The sequence below is a fragment of the Cryptomeria japonica genome, chromosome 7 (assembly GCF_030272615.1).
Source record: "Cryptomeria japonica chromosome 7, Sugi_1.0, whole genome shotgun sequence".
Lineage (NCBI taxonomy): Eukaryota > Viridiplantae > Streptophyta > Pinopsida > Cupressales > Cupressaceae > Cryptomeria > Cryptomeria japonica.
This window is the reverse complement of record NC_081411.1, coordinates 47,346,094-47,368,167: the sequence shown is the minus strand read 5'-3', so window position 1 is coordinate 47,368,167 and position 22,074 is coordinate 47,346,094. Positions and strand designations below refer to the sequence as shown.

General features: G+C 36.6%; 1 protein-coding gene across 6 annotated transcripts in view; it reads left to right on the top strand.

Moving 5' to 3' along the window:
- LOC131064694 (disease resistance protein Roq1-like) overlaps positions 1-21,752 on the top strand; it is a 63,459-nt gene extending 41,707 nt beyond the window's left edge. For 2 of the 6 annotated variants that reach the window (XM_059209299.1, XM_059209300.1), the window contains 3 exons: positions 17,793-18,122; positions 18,232-20,739; positions 20,871-21,501. In XM_059209299.1, the coding sequence (XP_059065282.1) occupies positions 17,793-18,122; positions 18,232-20,739; positions 20,871-21,284 (3,252 nt within the window). In that variant the 3' untranslated portion in view covers positions 21,285-21,501. The other 4 variants (XM_059209296.1, XM_059209295.1, XM_059209298.1 and 1 more) reach the window with 4 other exon arrangements.
- Positions 21,753-22,074: the final 322 nt, after the last annotated feature.

Sequence of the window (22,074 nt, the reverse complement as noted above, 5' to 3'; positions counted from 1 at the left end):
CCATAGCTTTCATCCAACATTCATCTTTACATGCTTCAATAGATGATGTTGGTTCAATTTGAGAAATTAAACATACCTCATCAGGTTCCAACCTTCTTCTTGTCATCATTCCTTTGTTCTTGTCTCCAATAATCTAATCTTCTGAATGATTCAACCTTACATACTTAGGAGGCTTCTAATTTTCTGTTCCTTTGCTCTAATCTTCAGTTACTTTTTAATTTTCTGATGTTGTCAAAGTAACTAGTTCAACAATCTGTTCCGTGTGTAGGTGCTACTAGATGAGTTAAGATCATTTCCACTTCCAGTTCTCTTTCATAAGTTCTGATTTGACCTTTGTTCTTCTCATCCACCTTGACATTAACACTCTCCATAATTCTCTGCAATCTTTTGTTATAACATCGATATGCTTTGCTTTCATTAGAATAACCAAGAAATATCCCTTCATCACATCTAGGATCAAACTTCCAATGGAATCATCTCTTTTGATATAGCATTTACTACCAAAGATTCTGAAATACTTAACTGTAGGTGTATGACCAAACCATAATTCATAAGGTGTCTTACCGATGTCTCCTTTGATATGAACTCTGTTGAATGTGTATACCACCGTGCTAACAACTTCTGTTCAATAGATATGAGGCAACTTAGCTTCCATTATCATAGTTCTAGCCGCATCCAAGATGGTTATGTTTTTTCTTTCCACAACTCCATTCTGTTGAGGGGTGTGGGGTGCAGACAAATTTCTCCTTATGCCATGCTTCTCACAATAACTGTTAAATTCACCAGATGTGAATTCGCCACCTTGATATGACCTTAAGCACTTAATCTTCAATCTTGTCTCTGTCTCAACTTTAGCTTTAAAAATTTTAAACTTTTCAAATGTTTCATATTTCTCCCTTAGAAAAGTAACCCACAACATTCTAGAATAGTAATTAATGATTAGTATAAAATATCTATCACCTTGAAAACTTCTAGTTCTAGCAGGACCACACAAATCACTATGAATAAGGTCAAGAATATCATTATATTTGTCTTGTATACTCTTAAAATAATTTTTGACTTGCTTACCCATTTGACATTCCTTACATACCGGATTATAAGGCTTCATGATCTTAGGTATATTTCTAATGGCCTTACTTAAATTGATCTTTACAATGTAATCAAAATTTGTATGACACAACCTCGTATGCCATGCCGAACTCTCATCAATATGTGCAATTACACGTGTTCTCACCGGAGTTCAAATGAAAGATGTTACCTTTAGTTTGAGTACCGGTTGCAATCTCCAATCCCGATATGTTAATAATTTTGTATTTTCCATCCTTGAACTGTAATTGAAAATCCTTATCCACATAGATATAGTAAAAAACAGCCCTGTTGCAGGCAGGTTCATTCCTTCCACGAAAGAACAAAGAAAATGTATTTAGAAAATAGGAACATGACGAACTCGGACGAACTGTAAATTGGGTTGGATTTAAAGTCGGAAGGAACGGACAACGTTAGTGGGAGGGTAAATCTGACTGTCGGCCGCTTGGACATAGTGAGAAAGAACAGCGAATTTTCGGAGCACAGCGATGGCGTCGTCTTCTTCATTGCCCAAACTAAAAGATGCTTTCTCGGGAATTGTACCTGAGGGCATTCGGAGAAAAGCTTCTGAATCAATGATTCGTTGTATGATGTCTTCATCAATCACAGAGGCCCGGATTCCAAAGAAAATCTGGCTCTTCCCCTATACACTTCCCTTAAGAACTTAGGAATACCGGCTTTTCTTGACAAGGAAGAGCTTGAACTTGGACGATCCTTTCCTTCTAGCATCGAGACAGCCATCAGCTCAGCTGTAGTTCACATAGCTATCTTTTCCAAAAGATATGCAGAGTCCCCTTGGTGTATAGCGGAGCTGGTTCTCATGCTGCAGAGTCCAGCTAAGATTATTCCTGTTTTTTATGGGGTGGAACCCTGCACACTGCGCCACATAGAAAATGGAACGTACGCTAAGACATTCATTGGATACCAACAGAAGTCCAGGCACCTAGACAAGCTTCAGCAGTGGAAGGAAGCCCTCCAGTCCATTTCATTTACCACAGGCTACGAAATTAATGATTCGAAGTAAGTTTTGTTTGTTTCCATTCTTCTTTATTTCTGTTCTGCTTTGTTTAATGCCATTGCCTTTGTAGATAGAACATGGTTGCATTTACTGACTATATTTTAGTTCTTATGAATTTCAACTTTTCATCTTAAAGTGTAGGTGACCTTGAAAGCATACTATCAGCAGTCCAAAGGGAAGTACAGAGGATAAAGCCTTTGCAAGTTGCCAGATACCCAGTAGCACTTGACAAGCTTGTACAAGATTTTGAAATCCACTGTGGAATGAATAAACAAGAGGAAGGGAAGGCTAAGTTCATCGGAATCTTCGGAATGGGTGGACTGGGAAAAACAACTCTTGCAAAAGAGTTGTTTAACCGAAACCGTCAGCAATATGATCGAGCTTGTTTTCTATTTGATGTCCGGGAAGCCGCAGCTAGATGCAATTTAGCTGAATTACAAATGAGACTCCTCAAAGATCTCTTCAATGTAAAAGATATCAGCTTTCAAAGTATAGAGGAAGGATCGAACTGTTTTTGTAATTCTATAGAAAGAAGCCCTTCTTTGAGTTTCCTAAGTGTTTTAGATGATATTGATCATGTGGAACAGTTAGATGCTTTATCAATTAGCCATATGCTAAAAAGGTCTAGCAATAGTCTAGTAATTATTACAACCAGAGATGTAGGGATACTTATAGCCGAGGGAATTAAGGTAGGTTATCATTTAAAAGGAATGGATAAAGATGATGCCAGGCAGCTTTTCAGTTGGCATGCTTTCTCTCAACCTTATCCAACAGATGGATATGAGGATCTTGTTGACGACTTCTTAGGTGTGTGTGGAGGCTTACCTCTCTCTCTTAAAGTTTTGGGGAGGCATGTTCATGGCCGAGATGATAACTATTGGAAGTCAGAGCTTCATAAACTTGGTAAGACAATGCACCGAGATATTAGAAAAAGCCTCAAAATAAGCTTTGATGCTTTGGAAAGGGAGGAAAAACAAATTTTCATGGACGTGGCATGCTTTTTTGTTAATCAATTAAAGCGTATACCAATAAGAGTGTGGAAGGCGTCAGGGTGGAGTGATCAAAATGGACTACAATCATTAAAAGACAAGTGTCTGGTTGAAGAAATAGAAGATCCTGTGCCCGTATTGAGAATGCATGATCTTTTGCGGGACCTGGGAAGAGAAATGGCCAATGAGCTCAGCCAACCTCCTCGTCTGTGGCGTCCTGAGGATCTTAAAAAATTGGTATGTACTTTCCTCCTCCATATTATGTTGTGTATCAAATTAAAATGATATTGAGAATATTAGCTTCTTAATGAAGGCCCTCAATGAAAAGTAGTTAAAAATAAAATCGTGAAGTTAAGAAAATAAATTATTAATTGCAAATTATATGTTAAAGATGTATAATTTGTTTTAGTAGCTATCTAAAAAAAAAAAGTTTTTATATTACATGTATTCATTGTAATAGAAAAATGGAATGTAAATGTAATAAAAATGTGAAGTATAAAAAAATATTACATATAATTAGCATGAGTAGAATTTTTAAAAATAACAAAATCTATTTATTAAACAATAAACTTCTTCATGGCTACCCCATACCCTACACCCCCCAACACTGGTTGGTTGAAGTTGAATTTTGATGGGTCATCTAGGGGCAACCTAGGTTGGGCAGGAGGGGGTGGAGTGATTAGAGACTCATGTGCAAACTTCATCCTTGCCTATGTGGCAAACCTTGGAATTCACAATTCAAGCATGGCTGAAGTGGTAGTTGTTTATCACTGGCTGATCATGGCCAAGGAAAAGGTGCTCAAACATATAATTATTGAAGGTGAGTTGAGCAATACCATTATGATGCTAAAAAAGGTGGCTAAATCGGTCTGGAAAGCTAACACTCTTATCACCAAGTATCACGATCTCCTTCCCTTACTAGAACACGTCAAGTTCTGCCATGTGAGATATGAAGGCAACTATGTGGTGGACAAGTTGCTGGGATGGGTGCGTATGTTAATGATTTCAAAATTTGGCTCCACTTGCACGAATACTAATGGAGGCTTGTGCCATGATCTTAAAGGACTCGTTAGTTAATGATGCATAATACCAAAGTTGGCCTTTTGTACTTGCCTTTCTCACCCTTTCAACTCCTTTCTAGTTAAGTTGGTGGAATTTTAAAATTATTGATGGTACTTCCTGCCACTGTATTCCTCAAGCTTGTCACTTTCTCAACCTAATTTTCTATTTTGCAAACATGGAAGGTGGTTTTATTTAAATGGAACTTCACAATTGCTCCAAATTTAAGAATAATGAGGAGCTATGGGACAAGATGATCAAGGGGAACCTAGATAATTATGTTGAAGGGATGATCGACCATGAACCCAAGCTCTCCTCTAGTTTTTTTAATGCTTGGGGCAATGGGAATGTGAAGATTGGTAGTGTTACTTTCGTGGTTTCGGTGGAGACTATTGGAAAAGTGATAGGGTTGGCCCTTGTTGGTGTGTCTTTTCCCAAAAAACCCAAAGGGAATTACAAGGACAACTTTGATTGATTTTTCCAATAGGGTGAAGGAGTTTCCAAGCTTCAAAGTGGCTAAAACAGGGAGGATCTCCATAAAATTTGGAAGGATGTGGCTCTGCCCTTAATGAAGTACTTCACCTAGGACCACATGAAAAAAGGTTCTACCTAGCTTTATTCTCCTCTGGTGGAGTCCATTCCATTGTGGCTAGGTCTACCTATTATCCCAATTTGATTGTCGACCTTATTGTTACCCACTCTAATACAGGGGAACAGATTATGTCTCACTCTAGCTCCAAAATGCTTTCTAGGAAAAACCTTGCTACAAGGGCCAAATTTAAGGATATTGTTGCAACCAAAATGGATTAGGATGCAGGTGTCTTGTCTAAGATGCAATAGGAAGTGATTAATGAGGTTGTTGATGATTCTGGCTATGAATCTCAATTCTTGGAGGATTTAAACTCCTCAGATACTTCAGGATCAAACTAGTCCCTGTCTAAAATTGGAGGAAACCCTAGCTCTTCCTCCCTAAACCCTCCCTTGCTTGATCACTCCAACTTTTAGGGTATTACTTTGGCTCTATAAAAAATTGTGAAGAACCTACATGAAGACCTCCAAAGGCAAGAAGAGTTGATAAAATGGCTCTTTGCGGAAATGAATGTGCCCATCAAGAAGATCAATTGACTAGAGGCAATGCTTGAGCCTGGGGCTAGGGCCAACACTTGGGCAAATGAGTTGGCTGAGGAGAGAGTGTGGACAATTACCAATGATCTAATGGGAATTATGGGTAGTGGAAAAATGGTAGATAGAAAGATTGCTGACATGGACTCCAGGATCAAGAATGCAAGGAGTAAGTTTAAGTAGGAAGAGATTAAGAAAACCCAGGAGGCCCTTAAAAACTGAATTGAGGAGGTTAATTGTGCTTGCAGGGATGTGGATAGAAAGCATAATGCCTACATACATGCTATCCATGACAAGATGGAAAGGAGAAAAGCAAAAGAAAGAAGATGCATGGATTCCTTAGCCACAAGCTTTTACCCCATCACTTCGATGGTGAAGGCCACCCTTGACTCTGCGATGGTCCCATTTGGTTCTAGGGTTGGATCAAATAAAAATGTATCTTTTTTTGATAAATTTCTTAGTTTTCCATAATTGGTAGGACAATGGTACCCTAGGCAGTAGACCATCACTTTGTGTATGTGCTAAGTAGTTTTTTTTTAGTGGTCTTGGTTCTCTTTTGTGTACTAGCTTTTAAGTTTAGTTGCTAGTTCTCTATTCACCCTATTGTTGGCATTATGTGAACAAGCATGAGCCTTATGTGAACTGGCATGAAGACATAATGATATTGTATGTTGTCATTGATGTCAATATGGGACATTGTGTGAACCGGCACATGCGACAAGTGAAGAGAGAGGAACCGGCATATGTGTGAACTGGTTTATATGCCAAAGTGAAGCGACATATTTGTCCAAGGTGAACCGGCATGTAGTTATGGGAACCCGTATGAAGTTATGGGAACCGGCACATGGAAGCACTATATGACTACTGGTTGGAAGGCAGCTTCCACTTCGGGGTTTTCGGTTGGAGTACCTCAAGTCTGTGTGACTCAATCGATGATCTTTGTGTGATGAGTTAGCAGTATGATGGAGGACAGATCGTGTTGCCACGTAAGTTCTATGTGCGTGAAGGATCTTGCATAAAGATGACTATTCCTATCTACCTCGGGAATGTGTGAAGTCTGTCAAATGGTGATAACGCGTGATGGGTTATCAGCCGCCATGAAAACGGTGGATAATGGATGATGGAGAATGTCTTGAGATCAATTCAAGATTGTTGCATTTAATGCAACATGATTCAACGGTCAGGAACGAACTATTTGAATTGCTTAACCTAACAGGTTTAGGGTGTAGGGTTTTTTCTACCGACCTGTATGTCTCCTATAAGGTCGATGTTGGGTTTCTTTCTGAGGTTGTTGGCAAAAGTTGTGAGTGTGTATCCAAGGAAAGTGATATGTGATTCTTGCCAGACCAAAGGAGAGAAGACATACCTGCAAAGTGAATGTGCAGAAGGAAAAGAGGAGCCTAAACAGATCTGCATTAGCATTAAGTGCTGTTAACAGATCATTGTAATACCTATTGATCTCTAACCACTTCAACAGTTGTAAAATCCCCTAACAGGGTAGCCTTAATTGGCTTGATTCAAAATCCCTTAAATCAGGTGGTCTTAACCGGCTTGTTTCAAATCCCTTAATCGGGTAACTCGAGGCTAATGAGTTCTGAGAAGCTAGAGAAGCTTAGGAGATCCTTTCAGCTATTGAGTTCTTGAAATCCTCTAACAAGGTGACCCTATCGGGTTTAACCCTTAACTGAGTATCCGTTAACAGGGTGATCCTTAACAGGATCGGTTCTTACCAAAACCTATTGTAATGTCCTTAACTGGACAAGGCTCCTAACAGAGCAGACTTCTAAAGAGTTCAAAAAGCATCTTGTGGGTATTCATCCCCACTGTGGTTTTTCCCAGTTGGGTTTCCATGTGAAAATTATGTGTGTCATGTGAAATGTTTCTGTCTTGTGATGCTTTGTTTTATCTGTTCAGCACATGAAGGTTCTATGTTTTATGCCTGTCTATAATACATAGTGAACTCATTGTTGTGAAGATCTGATGGTAAAGTTTACTAGTTTATGCATGAGAATAAAATGATACTGTAGTATTGAGGTAAGAGGAAAGCTTATTGAGTGACCGGTTCATGACTGATTGAGCCATATTGGATGTTACCAGTTGCACTCTATTTTACCTGTATTCCTGTTTATCAGTCATTTGGGGTATTTGCTGTCAAACTGGTTTTTGATGATATTTGTGTTTGTACTGATTCACCCCCCCCCTCTCAGTACCAGTTTGGTACGAGTGGTTCATCATTGAGTTATCAATTGGTATCAAAGCACTCCAGGTCCTCTGTGTTGTAAGCTTAACCGCTTGAGGAAAAGATCCTAGTCTAATGATGAAGAGGGAAGGTCCAAAGTTTAACAGGGAAAATTTTGGTATATGGAAAGACAGGATGAAGATATTCATCAAAAGCATGGGTGTTCAGCACTGGAGTTATGTTGAGAATGTATATGTTGTTCCTACCGGTACTCTCACCGATGACCAAAAGAGAGAGATACAAGAAAATGGGCAAGTCATGGAAGCTCTCATCAGTAGTCTATCTGAAATTGAGTTTATTGATGTTCAGGACAAGGCAAATCCCAAAGAGGTATGGTATGCTCTTGAAAATATCTATGGTGGTGATGAGCATGTAAAACAGGCTAAGGAAGAGAGCTTGAGAGGAAAGTTTGAAGACATGCAGATAGTTGAAGGAGAGACCATTCACCAGTATGGAATAAGAATCAAAACAGTTGTTGGAGAAATAAAGAGTGCAGGTGGCAAAATAGAAGATTACACTGTGGTAAGTAAAGTCCTGAGATCCCTGTTGCCAGTCTATGCAATAAGGGTTGCTGCTATTCATGAGCTGAGATCAATAGACAAGTCTAAGGCGTCCTTGGACTCCATCATAGCCAAGTTGACAGCTTATGAGCTGAATAGTTTTGATGGTAGTGTTCAAAAGACAGAATTAGCTTTTAAAGCTTCTACTATACCATCCAGAAAAGGAAAAGAGGCTAGCACTAGAGGGGAACCCAATCAGAACAGAGAAATGAAGGATGAAGTATTTCTGATGGAATTTGAAGCTCTTCTTGCCAGGAGATATCCAAAAGGGACTAGTAAATACAAAGGTAAGCTTCCTTTGAAATGTTTCTCCTGTAACTGGATAGGACATATTGCTATGAACTGTCCTAATCATGACAACAAGGATAAACCGGAAAGGTTCAAGAAATTCAAAGGAGGAAACCGGAGAAATTGTTTTGTGGCAGTTAATGAAGGTGTCATAGATGAGGAATCAGAAGATGAAGAGAATGAAGACATTGTGTTTGTTGTTGTAAAGGAAGATGTGGCAGACAAGAAGGCTCTTGTCTCTCAGTTTGATGATTCCAATGAATGGATCATTGACAGTGGTTGTTCTCACCATATGAATGGTGACCAGAGCAAGTTTCTATCCTTAGAGGAGTATGATGGTGGTGTGGTTCACTTTGGCAATGATGCACCATGCATGGTCAAAGGCAGAGGGTCCATCTCTTTCAATGGAAAGAGTAGTGCTGACAATGTGTATTGGGTTGATGGTCTTAGACACAACCTTCTAAGTGTTGCCCAGCTAAATGACAGTGATCTCACTCTGCAATTCAAGAATGGAGTTTGCAGAATCAAAGGTAAAGATGGTAAATTGGTAGCCACCGACATGCAGACTAAAGGTAACCTATTTCATCTGAATGCAAATATAAGTACATGTCTTATGGCTAAGCTTGATGATAGCTGGATATGGCATAGGAGATTCTGCCATGTGAACTTTGATAAAATTGTGAAGGCTAGTAAGATCAAGGCAGTTAGAGGGTTGCCGGTGTTGAGAAAACCAGATAATACATTGTGTAGAGAATGTCAATTGGGGAAAATGTCTTTCTCAACCTTTAAAGGTAAATCTTTCACTGCTGACAACTTGCTTGATCTTGTGCATACTGATTTATATGGTCCTATGAAAACTAGAAGTGTGCAGGGTGATAGGTACTTCATGATTCTCACTGATGACTACTCAAGAATGATGTGGGTCACATTCTTGAAAGACAAGTCTAAAGATTTTAGGAAATTCAAAGCTTTCAGACAATTAGTGGAGAAGGAAAGCGGTAAAAGGATCAAATGTCTCAGAACTGATCAAGGAGGGGAATTCACTTCTAGTGAATTCAACAAGTATTGTGAAGAATTTGGCATCAAGAGATAGTTGTCTGCCCCTCAGACTCCATAGCAGAATGGTCTAGTAGAGAGGAATAACTGAACTGTGGTTGAAGTAGCTAGAACCATGTTGATCCAAGGTTGCACACACCTTTTGGAGAGAAGCGGTGAGCACCGCAGTCTACACTATGAACCGGGTACTCATAAAAAAGGGTAAGGACAAAACTCCTTATGAGTATTGGATCGGTAAGACACGTATGGTTAACTACTTTAAGGTATTTGGTAGCAAATGTTACATCAAGAGGAGTGAACATCAGGGCAAATTTGAAGCTAAATGTGATGAGGGAATATTTCTAGGATATTCCACCAAGAGTAAAGCTTTCAAGTGCTACAACAATAGGACTCAGAGAATTATGGAAAGCATCAATGTAAGAGTTGATGAATCCTCGGAGAAGACTGAGGAAACCAGCAGTGAGCAAGTTGTAAATGAACCTGTTGCAACCTTCTGGGAACCGGTTGTCAGTCAACCGAGTACTAGTAACAATGTTCCTGAACCGGCGAATACTGATATTGATGAAGATGAGGATGAAGAAGAAAAGCAAGAAGAACTAGTTAAGACCATTCCTCGGTATGTCAAGTTGAATCATGATCCCAAGCAGATCATAGGTGATAAGGATGCAGGAATCCTTACCAGAAGAAAGATCAGAGAAAAATCATGTATGATCTCTGAATTTGAGCCTAAGTCATTCAAAGAGGCTCATAAAGATGAAGACTGGATCAAGGCAATGGGAGAAGAACTTGACCAGATAGAGAAAAATGGTACATGGTCCTTGGTACCCAGACCAGAGCATAAAAATGTCATTGGCACCAAATGGGTGTTCAGAAATAAGTTGAATGAGGATGGCATAGTGATTAGGAATAAAGCCAGACTGGTATGCAAAGGATATGCTCAAGAAGAAGGTGAAGACTATGGGGAAACCTTTGCTCCTGTAGCCAGATTGGAAGGAGTTTGTATGCTTCTTGCATATGCAGCTTTTAAGAGATTCAAGGTATATCAAATGGATGTAAAATCTTCATTCCTAAATGGTGTACTTGAAGAGGAGGTGTATATTGAGCAACTAGATGGGTTTACCCTATCTGAAGATAGTGACATGGTATGTAGGCTACATAAAGAATTATATGGTCTAAAGCAAGCACCTAGGGCATGGTATGAGTGCCTACATTCGCGTCTTGTGAAGATTGGATTTGAGAGAACAAGTGAAGATAGCAATATCTACTTGAAGTCTGAAGGAGATCAGATTCTGATCTGTGAAGTTTTTGTTGATGACATCATCTTTGGTGGAGATGACAAGATGAGTCATGAGTTTGCTGATGAGATGAAGAAAGAGTTTGAAATGCCACTCATAGGGGAGATTAAGTTCTTCATTGGACTGCAAATCCAGCAGATGAAAGATGGAATCTTCATCACTCAGTCCAAATATGTCAAAGAGGTGTTGAAGACTTTTGGAATGGAAGATAGCAAACTGGTTGGTACACCGATGGTGACCGGTTGCAAATTGACAAAGGAGGATGATTCCACACTGGTTGATGAGAAGGAATACTGACTCTCACTTGAGTGTAGTCAAGAAGATTCTTAGGTATCTGAAGGGAACAATTGACTATGGATTGTGGTACCCATACAACAATAATTTCAATTTGAAAGTATTCACAGATGCTGATTGGGTCGATAATGTGGATGACTGGAAGAGCACAACCGGTGGTGCATTCTTTCTTGGCAATAGACTGGTCTCATGGATGAGTAAAAAGCAGAGTTGCATCTCTCATTCTACAGCAGAAGTGGAGTATGTTGGAGCTTTCATGAACTGCACTCAGACAATCTGGATGAAGCATGTACTGGAAGGCTTCAAGATCCCTGTATCTGAACCGGTAAGTATATTCTGTGATAACACAAGTGCTATCAATATATCAAAGAATCCGGTTTTACATTCTAGAACCAAGCATTTTGAGCTTAAGTATCATTTCTTGAGGGAAAAGGTTTAGAATAAAGAGATTGCTCTGGAGCATGTGTCTAGTAAGGAGCAGTTAGCAGACATATTCACCAAGCCTCTCCCAAAGACAACATTTGTGCATTTGAGACGTGAATTAGGGGTATTGCCCCTTCAGGAGGTGAACTAAAAGTGATTGTTCCACATCAGTCAGGTACTAGAAAGACAAAGTTTTGGTTGATTGGTGTGTTGAAGGATGCTACTCCTTAGCGGGGAGCAACATGATGAAACAGTGATGACTATACCTCCACTTTGGCATTGTTGTCAAAGGGGGAGAAGGAGTGAAGCAGATATTTGCAGCAAATGGGAAGAAGATGTGAAGCAGAGAAGATATCTTTTGTATATTGCCATCAATGCCAAAGGGGGAGATTGTTGGAATTATGTGAACTGGCATGAGCCTTATGTGAACCGACATAAAGACATAATGATATTGTATGTTGTCATTGATGTCAATAAGGGACATTGTGTGAACCGGCACATGTGACAAGTGAAGAGAGAGGAACCGGCATATGTGTGAACCGATTTATATGCTAGAGTGAAGCGGCATATTTGTTCAAGGTGAACCGACATGTAGTTATGGGAACTGATATGAAGTTATGGGAACTGACACATGGAAGCACTATATGACTATCAGTTGGTAGGCAGCTTCCACTTCGGGGTTTCCAGTTGGAGTACCTCAAGTCTGTGTGACTCAATCGGTGATCTTTGTGTGATGAGTTAGCAGTATGGTGGAGGACAGATTGTGTTGCCATGTAAGCTCTGTGTGCGTGAAGGATCTTGCATGAAGATGACTATTCTTATCTACCTCGGGAATGTGCGAAGTCTGTCAAATGGTGATAACGCGTGATGGGTTATCAGTCGCCATGAAAACAGTGGATAATGGACGATGGAGAATGTCTTGAGATCAATTCAAGATTGTTGCATTTAATGCAACATGATTCAAAGGTCAGGATCGAACCGTTTGAATTGCTTAACCTAATAGGTTTTGGGTTTAAGGTTTTTGCTACCGACCTGTATGTCTCCTATAAGGTCGATTTTGGGTTTCTTTCTGAGGTTGTTGGCAAAAGTTGTGAGTGTGTATCCAAGGAAAGTGATACGTGATTCTTGCCAGACCAAAGGAGAGAAGAGATACCTGCAAAGTGAATGTGCAGAAGGAAAAGAGGAGCCTAAACGGATCTGCATTAGCATTAAGTGTTGTTAACAGATCATTGTAATACCTGTTGATCTCTAACCACTTCAACAGTTGTAAAATCCCCTAACAGGGTAGCCTTAACTGGCTTGATTCAAAATCCCTTAAATCGGGTGGTCTTAATCGGCTTGTTTCAAATCCCTTAACCGGGTAACTCAAGGCTAATGAGTTCTGAGAAGCTAGAGAAGCTTAGGAGATCCTTTCAGCTATTGAGTTCTTGAAATCATCTAACAAGGTGACCCTACCAAGTTTAACCCTGAACTAGGTATCCCTTAACAGGGCGATCCTTAACAGGATTGGTTCTTACGAGAAGCTATTATAATGTCTTTAACCGGACAAGGCTCCTAACAGAGTGGACTTCTAAAGAGTTCAAAAAGCAGTTTGTGGGTATTCATCCCCACCGTGGTTTTCCCCAGTTGGGTTTCCACGTGAAAATTATGTGTGTCATGTGAAATGCTTCTGTCTTGTGATGCTTTGTTTTATCTGTTTAGCACATGAAAGTTCTATGTTTTATGCCTGTCTATAAAACATAGTGAACTCATTGTTGTGAAGATCTGATGGTAAAGTTTACTGGTTTATGCATGAGGATATAATGATACTATAGTATTGAGTTAAGAGGAAAGCTTATTGAGTCACCGGTTCATGACTGATTGAGCCATACTAGATGTTACCGGTTGCACTCTATTTTACTTGTATTCCTGTTTATCAGTCATTTGGGGTATTTGCTGTCAAACTAGTTTTTGACGATATTTGTGTTTGTACTAATTCACCCCCCCCCCCCCCCCCCCCTACTTCTCAGTACCGGTTTGGTACTAGTGGTTCATCATTGAGTTATCACCTGCTAGGTTTTTGTTGTGTTTTTGTGGGGGTCTTTTTGCTAGTTACGCATCCCTCATGTACTCTTGGTGTCACTTTGCGGTTATGTAATGGTACAGGCCTATCCCACTTTTATTAATCAAAACAATAAACATATTCATTCTTATTCTTGATGAAAAATCTTGAAGTTACCAAAATATCTTTGGGGATAGTTCTGGTTAAAATTTTAGCTATTTGTATAGATGCAGGAGAAAATTACTATTCCATTTGTCCATTTTTTACCAAATCTCAAATGAAAAGATCTCATATCTCTATTTTTTTTTATATAACATGAAACATAGAGTTCTTGGTCATTGCAATGGTACTATTGCATCATGTTCTAAATTATAATTAGGTGTTTTTGTAGTAGATGTAAATTATCTAAAATCATTTTAATCCACATGGCTTGATAAATTTCTATTAAAAAAATAATTATACTTTAGCTAAAGAAATGGCCACAATTATGTTCTTTTTACTAGTTCAATAAATAATTGCAAATCCATGTGTGAAAATATAAGCAGATGTTGATTTTCTATGATCTTCTCAATAAATCCAATCACAACCCATATAATCAACTAGTTAATATATTTTTATGAAAAAACAAGTGATGTCACAAATTTCTATGCTACAAATATACTTTAATAGTATTTGGCAACACACCAATGAGACTCATGCATCTTTTATGAAGTCAGAGATGGGGCTCATTATATCTAGTATTGGTTGTAGTGAGGCACATGAGACTTCTAACAAAATTTATTTGAAAATTTTGCATCCACCATCAAGTGTGCATCTTCCTTTATTAACTACTCACCAAGTGCTAAGGGAGTTGTAACTATGATGTCTATCATCATTCTTAATTTATTTAATAAATTTATTACATACTAGCATAAGAAATTTATATAACTTCTAGTTGTTGTTGTACTTTTACACTAAGAAAATAATGCACAAGCCCCAATTAAATAAGATCCAAGAAAATTTTTATTTCAATTTTACCTAAAATTTATCTATTAACATTTTTCTATTATATATGTATAAATAAGATCAAAAGCATAAAGAGAAATAGTAAAAAAAAAATCAGCATGTTTGATGTAAAATATTGTCTTTGAGTGGGTTTAGTGGAAACATTTCTTTATGAAATAACTTCCAATTCTTGTATACCAACACATGGAAGGCTTAGTTCAACCCATAGAGAGATTTCTTCAATTTGTAACAAATTGTTGTTTGACCAAAGTTGCATACCTTATGTATTGTTCTATAGAAACTTCTTCATCTTTATGATAGTTAAGGATAATTTTACATCCATTTGAATATAAGACATATGCATTATGCAACAACAAATAGCATTCTCTTAATGATATTAAATATTGCAAATAAAGAAAAGATTTCTAAATATCTATTCTAAGTATTTCTATGAATCTCTTAGCAACTAACTTTCCCTTATGTTGTCTCACCAAACCATCAACTTGATATTTCATCTAATAAAACCATTTGACACTAATTCTTATTAATTATTTTTTTCAATTACTTCCATCTCTTGATTTAGAATATTAATCCGTTCTTTATTAACATCAAACCATACTTTCTCCTTATAGATTCTTCATACATAGAGGGCTCAATTTGAATTTGATTAAAGAAAACAAAGTGAATAGCCTGGTTCATATTAACACTCTTGTGAAAAAACTTACTCAAACTATTTTTATTTCTTAAAGATCTTGGACTTTCTATTGGACTTGAATTGTCACATGAATTTGTGTCATTAGGAGAACATGGCTAACTTGAACTTTAAGAAATAAAACTTGATCTTGTGGAAAAATGATGAACATTGTCATCTATTGCATCCATTATTTGTAGTATTTTTACTAAAAACCACCTTGTCATTGTCATACTATCCCTCCATAAAAAACGACACCCAATTTGTAATTCATTCCTTTGTTTCAAAATCATAAAAATTATACCCTTTAGTTGCATCGAAGTTTTTTAACTTCTAGATGAGAATATGTACATCTGTTCATAAACTAAATACATGGAAATGATTGTTAAAAGTCTAATGACCACTTAAGTTTTTCTTTGAAGTGATGATTAATAATAATTTTACAAGGATTTGATTTAAGATATATATTATTGTTGCTACTAATTCTTCCTATAAAAAAATTGTGATATTTTATTACAACATACTTTGTGCCATTTTTAATATAAGACAATTATTTATTTCTACAATATTGTTTTAGGAGTATAAGCTAAAGTAAGTTCTCTCTTGATGTTATAATTTTTAAAAGATATAGAGAGATCTTTTGAAATGGATTCTTCCTATATCTATTTTCAGAATTTTGAGATAACATTCATTTTTATTTTTAGTCATGGCTTTGAAATTCTTGATGCATTCAAGAGATTTGATTTTCTCTTAATAAAAAAAAAATCACCTATAAAAATATTCTTACCCAATGATTACTCCTTAATATCACAAAGAATGTTGGTACACATAAACACAAGATTTTGTCCTCCACAATTTATTTATTAGAAAACTATCTTGGTGTTGCTTACCAATTGCATTCTTGATCAAACTTATTTTGTCTAGACTATTGAAAGTCCTCTTACCATATAATTATCATGAAACAAATTTTATTGTTGAAGATTTTCAGATCATAAATCATATTTGGTTCCTTTGAGGGCATACATTTTAGTAAAAAATAATTTGAGAGAAATTAACCCATTCTCTATCATTGAAGTCGTGACTAAAAGATGTTAATTAGCATATTTATAAAATTTATTGAAATAATTAGATTTAAACATAACTATTTTACTCCTAGAAGCTATCCAATACTTAAAATACCATATTATAGTATTGGGCACAAAATTTATCATGAATATAAGTAGTTTCTCTTCACATAGCCTTTACAATGATAATATATTTTTTTGTTGCATCAATCTCTTTATCATCACTAAAGTTTACTTCAATTCTTTAAATTTTATCTAATAAAAAATATAGATTTATTTATCATCTAGTTTGAATAGTGGTTATGTGCAAACCATACATATTTATTTTTCTCCTTTTCGAAAATGCATGTGAAGAATGTGAAGTATTTCACGTTGTTAAAAGAATCTTCAATATGATTGGCTCAACTTATTCAAGTTAGATTTTATCATTCTACACTAAAACTTAGTGTCCACAATGATCATAATACCTATAGTAGACACTTTTGAGATCCCTACAACTTTCTTCTCTTCACTTATTAGTTTTACAATCATGCCCTCTTCCATTAGAAAGGCTCTCTTGAAATTTATTTGAGGTAGAGTAGTATATTTTTCTTCAATATATAGAGTAGACTAGAAAGAGTGTACTAGACTCTATAAAATGTTGCATATACTATTGATAGAATTTCAGATTTTTTATTTTATTACAATTTATTGCATTTTTCATTAGTTTACAATAAATTGAGCCCTTTAGATAAAATTTTGAATAGAATACTTTTTTAATCTATAAAATTTTAAAATCTTTTTCTAAAAGTTTGAAGTTGTACCAATCTAATATTAGATCAAGGCTATTCAATTTGCAAAGCCTTCCATGTACCATATGATTTTCTCATGCTAGAAATATGAGAAAAAGTTGAAATATCTATTTTACATTGAATAGTGACAAATTGATTGTCCTTCCCATTGTCATGTTTCAGCCACGTATTTTTATTTTCTATCAAAGCATTTAAAGTATTTTGATTTGTAGGTTTAGTTTATCTTACTTACAGCAATTCTTATAGATTGTGGGACAAGACTAGAGTCTTCATTTTGATGTTCCAATATTCAAAGTTTTCTCTTATAATGGTGGAAGCTATAATGATAAGTTGCTACCATTGAACATTTGATAATGATTTGAAGATAACTATAGTCTGTATTTATCATTTGTACAATAAAATTTTTACAATCTTCTTTGATACCAATTAAAAAAATGAATAACAAAAATTGAATAATATGGTTTAAAAAATACTGTTAACACAAAATTACAGATTTGAAAATAAATTATTAAAATTTATACACACATACCAAATCTCTCATTCTGTGTTTTCTTAAGATATTAATACACATATATAATTTCTTTTGATACTGCAGACTACTAAAATTGCACAAATTTCTACATTACATGCAACCACCGCAAACGGAGAGAAAACATGCAAATCTAATAAAAAGATTATCTCTTAAAAAAGATTAAATGCCGTTTTAATGAATACAATAAATAAAAGCTGTCCCTAGGACAAACAAACATCTTCACTTATAATACACAGGCTGAGTCCCTTCTGTGAATGCAGGAATCAAAAGGATTTGAAAACATCTTCGCTCAAACCAATGGAAGGTGTTTTCATTCTATTTTTGACATGTCCCTGAATTATGAAGATAAATTCTTTCTAGGGAAATTGGATGACAATGCAGAAACGTCATCGTGTTTGTTATGGCTTCACCTTCGGTACTCAACTATATATTTTGAACCATATGCCTTCAATTTAAATAGTTTAAGGCATCCACATGACAAGAGCTCCAGTGTTCAGCCAACAATTCCTCCATGGGTGCCGCTAAAAAATATACAGTGTTTAACAATCAGCAATGGATATTTCAAAAGATTGTGGCAGCAAGATGCAGAGGTATTCTACCATATTCCATACAAAATTAAGTCTCCTTCATTATGGTATGGTTGATTCCCAATTATGTCTACCATTCCAAAGTCTAACACAAAATTGTTTTGAGTTTCAGGCTCCCTCTGAAATAAAAGAGCTGGAGATTGACGGAACTTTTATAGAAGAGTATACAGATTACTTAGGAATATTGACTAATGTGGAAAAGCAAGTCAACGAGGGGCAACATATGTCAAAAATGAAGTCATTGATAGTAAAGACACGTAGAAAACTTTCAAAATCCCTCTCGAAGAATTCTCACAGAAAGTCTTCCACTGTTAAGGCTCCATTGAGCTTTATTGAAAATCTAGCAATTAAAGAACAAGAAAACATAGAAAGAATTGAAATTAACGGAAATTATTGTCCATGCCTTCAATCGTTGGAACTTTCTTCCGTTGGAAATCTTATTGAAGTGCAGTTTACAAGAGTTGAAACATTAAATTGTTTTAATATTAGCAATTGTCAATATCTGAAATCCTTGTCAGTGACTTCTGATCTTACAAAGCTTGAGGAATTGAGCATTAGTACATGCCCTATGCTTGAGGAGCCAAATCTTGGCAATTTGAGCTGCCTGAAAAAGATAAGAATCACAAAATGTGATATGAATATTGTGCCAGGAATATCCAGTTTCAAGATGCTTGTAGAATTGAATGTTCATGGATGTCCAAAGCTTCGCGAGCTATCTCTTGAACATCTGAGCTGCCTGGAAAAAATTATAGTTGAGTGCTGTGATCGTTTGCAAAATGTGGCAGGACTGTCTCATCTTCTAAAGCTTGTAGAAGTTAGCATTTCTTTGTGTTGGACGCTTCAGCTTGAATTGTGTCTGGCGGATTTGAAGAGTCTCAAGAGGATAACAGTTGATAGTTCTGTCAAGGTGAAAGTTTTTGACCTGATCGGTTGTAGAAGTCTGCATACATTATCAGGAATATCATTCGAAATGATTCGAGTGTTAAACATTTGTGGCTGTCCAGAGCTTAAGAATTTGCCAGTTATCTGTGGTCCAAGTTGCCTGGAGTTGATTATAATTAATGAATGTGGACAACTAAATAACCTCAAGTTGACTGACTGTAAAAATTTAAAGAGAGTAGCCTGTAATTTTGATCTTCAAGGATTATCCATATCAGATTGCCCAATGCTTCAAGAGCTGCCATCTTTTGGGCGTGTAAATCACCTTGAGGAAATTAGCATTGTCCAGTGCGGGAGCCTCCAAAACATGACTTTACCAATGACTCTTAAGCGTCTTGAGTTAAATGCTTGCGGAGAACTCAAAACACTGTTGGGAATTTCTGGTCTTACAAAACTTGAAGAGTTAAATATAAAACGTTGCTCCCAGCTTCGGCTTGAATGGAACTTTTCTAGCTGTAACTTCCTGAAAAGTATTACCACTGTTGAATGTTGCAATGTGTACCACATTAGTCTGCCAGCTACACTCAACGAACTCACAGTGCAGCGGTGCATGGAATTCCAAATGATCGCAGCAACAGTCAGTCTTCCTAAGCTTACTTATCTGTATATCAGTGACTGTGAGAAGCTTGAGATGTTACCGGATCTTGACGCACTCAGCTACTTGACCATTGATTCTTGTCAGAAACTGCACAACATATCATTGCCAACGACACTCATCAAAATCACACTCCAACGGTGCAGCAAATTGCAGAAGGTAGCAGGAATGGCCGATCTTACAAAGCTTGCAGAATTGAACATTAGTGAGTGTCCGGAGATTGAGTTGCCAGCTTTTTGTGGTCTAAGTTGCCTGGAAAGGATCACAATTGATGGGTGCAAGAAATTCAATTCTCTTCACCTGTTTGATTGTGCGATTTTGAAAGCAGTTAGGGGTAACTTTGATCTGGGCCATGTGTCACAGTTGCGGATATCAGATTGTCCAGAGCTTGAAGAGCTACCTTGTTTGGCACGTCTAACTAGCCTCGAGGAGATTCACATATTCAGGTGTGGGAAACTGCACAAAGTAACTTTGCCAAGAACTCTGAAGAATCTTCAGTTGAATTCATGTAAAGAGCTGAAAAGAGTGTCAGAAATATCCGGTCTCGCGAGTTTGAAAGACCTGATTATTTCTAACTGTGGGCAGCTTGAGCTTGATTTGCGTCTCGAGGATATGGACTCTCTCCAGACTATAATATTTGATTGTTGTTCGAAGATCAAGTCATTTCTGTTGAACAATTGTCAAAATCTGAAAAGAGTGTCGGGTAACTTTGATGTGGACTCGATTTCCATCTGTGGTTGTCACGAGCTTGAGGAGTTGTCAATAAGTGATTGTCCGGGACTGAGCTGCGTGGAGAAGATTTATATTGAATCATGTGATAAGCTGCAAAACATAACATTGCCAACGACACTCATCGAACTCAAAATACAGTTGTGCAGAGAATTGCAACGAGTTGCCATTAGTGCATTTCCAGAGGTTGGGAGGTTGTCAGTTCTTGCCAGACTGAGCTGTCTGAAGAGCATTACCATTGACTCTTGTGAAAAGCTGAAGAACATAGAAGGTGTTCAAGACTTGCAGGCATTGGAAATAATCCAGCTTCTATATTGCAGCTACGCAGCAATAAATGATTGCATTCCCAAGTTGAAGGTATCGATTGCAACTGTCCTTTTAACATGTAATCATATTTCTCTTATTAAGTGTATGGGTTTTTGAGCTCGCAGTTTTATTGTCACTATAAATTTCTTTATTTGAGCTAAGGGTTTGCTTTTTCAATCCAGCGAATGCCGTCAGCCTTTATTCAAGTAGTTGGAAGAGCAGCGGAGGGGGCGGAGTCAAATTTGAACCCTTCTTTGATATCTGAGGCTTATCTTTACCAGTCAGACATTTGGCATTCAATGAGTGCAATCATCATATGCAGTGTGGTTGTGGTCGACGTCAATAACTCTGTTCCAGATAACACCATAAATGAATCCCTCGAAGATTCTACGTGGAAATTTAACTTGAGACAAGGAGAATGGATAATTACCACGATAATTACCCACCAGAATTATAGATTACTTTACAAGCAATTTGATAACCTTAGTAAACAAGGAATTATGAAGAAGTGGTGCGCGTGGGGTGTGAATAAATGTGAAGATTGGAGAATCTGCCATGCTTTAACAACAATTATTGATGAGCTACATCAGAAATAATTTTGGTAAGTCAACACAAGTTTGTTGGGATTAAGATGTTTCAATTTCAAATCTTTATATTGATAGTTAATGTAATCAATTATTTTGGTACATATTGATTTATTTTTAAGAGGTTGGAATTAAAAAATTGATTTACTTTTATGAGGTTGGAATTAGAAAATTATTAAAAACTGATTTGATAACTTTTTTATAAAGATTTGAGAGTCAAGATTTGTGGTTTTTATTTTAGAACAAAAAAAAATGGATAATCATTTCTTGGAGGCTAAGTTAAGGAAGGATTTGCTTTCCTTGGAGATTTATGCTCAAGAAAGAAGATTCTTTTATTGAAATAAAAAAAAGATGATGTTTTTAGAATCATTTATGAAAATGATTTCTTCAACTTTTTTGCTTTATTGAAGATGGAGGTTGCTGTCTTCGGCACCTAACTTGTAAAGCATTATATGCTTGATTTGTATTTCATTGTAGAAGGATGAAAGGATGATTTTTACAGAGCTATTGTTATATTATCTGTGTTTCTCTTTGGAAAAGAAATATATAGTCTCCATGTTAAGATTATGACTCTACAAGTGTATTGTAACTTATTTGTTGCAAATTAATACATTGGTTTGATACTTTGGACAGTGGGGTTTTTTACCTGAAAAGGTTTTCCCCACATATATTGGCTTTTCTTTTCTTCTATCTAATTTCTCTTTCTTTCATGTTTTGAAGTATTATTATATGTGTTGTTATGCTACTAAAATTTATATAGATTTGTGAACTGAATTATCTTTCCTCAAAGAGTTAATGCAAT